Source organism: Nanorana parkeri, unplaced genomic scaffold (assembly GCF_000935625.1).
Source record: "Nanorana parkeri isolate BGI_ZX_2015 unplaced genomic scaffold, ASM93562v1 scaffold371, whole genome shotgun sequence".
Taxonomy (NCBI): domain Eukaryota; kingdom Metazoa; phylum Chordata; class Amphibia; order Anura; family Dicroglossidae; genus Nanorana; species Nanorana parkeri.
Genome location: NW_017306639.1, coordinates 714,946 through 718,338, shown reverse-complemented (window position 1 = coordinate 718,338; position 3,393 = coordinate 714,946). Strand labels below are relative to the sequence as shown.

Genomic DNA, 3,393 nt, shown 5'->3' with positions numbered 1-3,393 from the left:
CCACGTCGTGCGTGCCAGTGTGGTGCGACTTGGGTCGTGACTTAATGACCAAAGACAAATGTGGGTCTTGACGTTATACAGGTTGAGAACCACTGCTCTAGAGGGTTCCAATAGAGAACTTACCATTTCCATGTTCGTACAGCCCAGTTCCAGTAGTGCTAAGCAGTTCCCCAAAGCCACTATGCTCTCTGTTCATGTCACCTCCCCTCTTGCCGATGTCATCACGTACAATGCAAGACCAGCAGCTACCACTGGTTTTGCTATGTATGAGATGGTGTCAGGGGCCTAGGAGAAAAGAAGGCCAGAGCACTGGCAGCCACATGACTGTGGAAGGTAAGTACGCCTCTGAATTAGAACCCCATAGACTAAATGAGCATTATATGTCCTGCAGACGGGTGGGCTTACTTTTTTATTTTCCGGGCCAGCTTTGGGCTTTAACTCAATAGGAGAAGTGGTGTCACCTTCCTAGCTGTGATATCTGGCAGAGGTGTAGAAATGGCAAAAAGTGTCCTGAAATAAAAATCCTTTGGCAGATCAGACCGTTCACGTATGTGTGTTCCAAATGCGTATTTATTGGTTTGCCTGGCCCTCCTCCGCTCAGTAAGGAACGGCTGCAATACAAATCTGCAGGTCTATCTCCGGGACTTACCTCCACCACTTGGGCATCGTTCAGCCAAGTGCTGAGAATTTTTCGGATCAACTGGAAGACTTGCTGTAGGTTAATAACAATGGCATGGGAGAGGAGCGTCGCCTTCTAGTTTACAAAACTCTTTTGTACCAGTGACTGACCTGTCGCGTCAGATCGATGGCGCAGGCCTGCGGGATAGTGCTGTACATCTGGCCCAACATCTCACACACCTGAGGAACCATGGGAGCAAAGTCGTCCAGAAGCGTCTTCACCGACTTCTCAAATATGGCGCACACTGCCTGCCACAGAAAATCTAGATGTTAGTCGCTTGGACATTAAAAAAAAATGCATTTGTGTATTTGTTTCATTTAAAAAGAAATTTGTTTTTATATACAACTAGAATAAGGACCACCTGACTCCGCCTTGGTGTCGGCTTCCTGTCACCCCTTTTACAGCAATGTCACACCCGGGAAAGGAGATCACATTAATGTATTCCTTAAAGTGTAACTCAAATCTGGCCCCAAAAATAAAAAGTGACACCCCACCCAAAAAAAAATGTTAAATGTATATATATATATTATATACTGAATAAAATGATTGTTTAGTCTAGGGCCGTGGTTCTCAACTGGTGGGTAGCCGCATGCCTTCCACTGCACTATTGTGAGGCTCCTCAGCCTCCCCCCCCCCCCATCACAGCACTGTCCGTTCTCGTGCCAAGCAGCCATTCAAAATATGCTGCCCGATGCTGAATGTCAGCTTGAAGTGAGGCGGTGTGGGCTGGAGGTATGGCTGCGAGGGCACTCCATCCATACACATTGCTTACAGCTTCCACGCGTGACCAGAGTGACATCACATTCTGGCTCCTTGCCCCTCTACAGGGAGTGCAGGGGAGCTGTAAAATCAATGCACGTATGGATGGAGCTTTGTCACAGCACACAGCCCACACTGAACCCCTAAACATTTTTTGGGTATGTGTGTGTGTGAGACTGTCTGAGTGTGCGATATTGTGTCTGTGTGATTAAAACACTGACAGACACACACAACCAAACTACCATGCAATCGCACCTACTGTTCGTTCCGGTGCAGGAGGTGCGTTGCAATTCATTTGAATGGCACCCCAAAAACCCCTCCCGCCCACAGTTTGATCGCTTGCACCGGAACACGCAGTACTGCAATGTCGTGCGTTCCAGTGTGGTGCGACTTGGGTCGTGACTTAATGACCAAAGACAAATGTGGGTCTTGACGTTATACAGGTTGAGAACCACTGCTCTAGAGGGTTCCAATAGAGAACTTACCATTTCCATGTTCGTACAGCCCAGTTCCAGTAGTGCTAAGCAGTTCCCCAAAGCCACTATGCTCTCTGTTCATGTCACCTCCCCTCTTGCCGATGTCATCACGTACAATGCAAGACCAGCAGCTACCACTGGTTTTGCTATGTATGAGATGGTGTCAGGGGCCTAGGAGAAAAGAAGGCCAGAGCACTGGCAGCCACATGACTGTGGAAGGTAAGTACGCCTCTGAATTAGAACCCCATAGACTAAATGAGCATTATATGTCCTGCAGACGGGTGGGCTTACTTTTTTATTTTCCGGGCCAGCTTTGGGCTTTAACTCAATAGGAGAAGTGGTGTCACCTTCCTAGCTGTGATATCTGGCAGAGGTGTAGAAATGGCAAAAAGTGTCCTGAAATAAAAATCCTTTGGCAGATCAGACCGTTCACGTATGTGTGTTCCAAATGCGTATTTATTGGTTTGCCTGGCCCTCCTCCGCTCAGTAAGGAACGGCTGCAATACAAATCTGCAGGTCTATCTCCGGGACTTACCTCCACCACTTGGGCATCGTTCAGCCAAGTGCTGAGAATTTTTCGGATCAACTGGAAGACTTGCTGTAGGACCAGAACGACCTGCACACAGCACAGAAACGTCATTGCTCATTGTGTATACGTCACTTCTAAGCTATTTTGCAGTTTAACGTGAAGCTGAAACCTTTCAGTAGCATTGGACATGATATTTCTCACCATCCTCACTTAGGGTCTTTTGCAATGCTGCAGTTACTGTAAAATCATTCCCAGAAACCCGACTGGTTTCCTTTTTGTAAGAACGGTGGCCGCTGTGCACCGCTCCTTTCCCAGGCCACCGGTCTTCCCCAATGCAGATTATTTCTATCCAGTGATGACATAGTAGCGTCACCGCTGCCTGTAGTGGGAGGACCCGGGAATCTCATAGTCTGGTCTGCCCAACCCACTCATCACACCGGCTGGGCTCACAGTCCTCCAGGACATGGAAGCACTCGCACGTTATTACTTGAATGTGGCCCAGTCCTGGAAGAATGCCCACCCCTGGTTGCTGCCAGATGAAGAAAAAGAAGATGCTGTGACATCATTGGACCGTCAAGAAGACTTCAAGGGAATAGGTATAGGTGTGTAAAAGAAATACCGGGAGTGGGGATTCTAAAGATGAGGGGAAGAAGGAGGAGTGAGAATCCTGCAGTTCCAATTTAAAGCAAACGTTTACCCCCTTTACTAAAAATCCCATCAGTATGCGGCTCTACATACTAATATGGAATCACCTTACATTCTTTAAGTTACAAAAAAAAAGTTTTTGCTTACTTACAATTACTGTTTTTACACTTCCTGGATGTGGAAGAATGGATGAGTGAGGCACTGCTATGTAGCCCTGGCCCCACAGATACATCCTGGGCAGGCCTGGGGGGGGGGGGGACATTTCCCCCCCCCCCCCAGCTGCGGTGCCTTGTCAACTGTTCCAG

At 48.0% G+C, this 3,393-nt stretch overlaps 1 protein-coding gene across 2 annotated transcripts in view; it reads right to left on the bottom strand.

The window, feature by feature from the left end:
* IPO13 (importin 13) overlaps positions 1-3,393 on the bottom strand; it is a 61,464-nt gene that overhangs the window by 28,121 nt on the left and 29,950 nt on the right. Inside the window, exons 12-13 of one of the 2 annotated variants that reach the window (XM_018558968.1) lie at positions 2,450-2,530; positions 790-927 (exon numbers count right to left, since the gene is read on the bottom strand). In XM_018558968.1, the coding sequence (XP_018414470.1) occupies positions 790-927; positions 2,450-2,530 (219 nt within the window). The remainder of the gene's footprint in view (positions 1-789; positions 928-2,449; positions 2,531-3,393) is intronic. The other variant, XM_018558969.1, reaches the window with a different exon arrangement.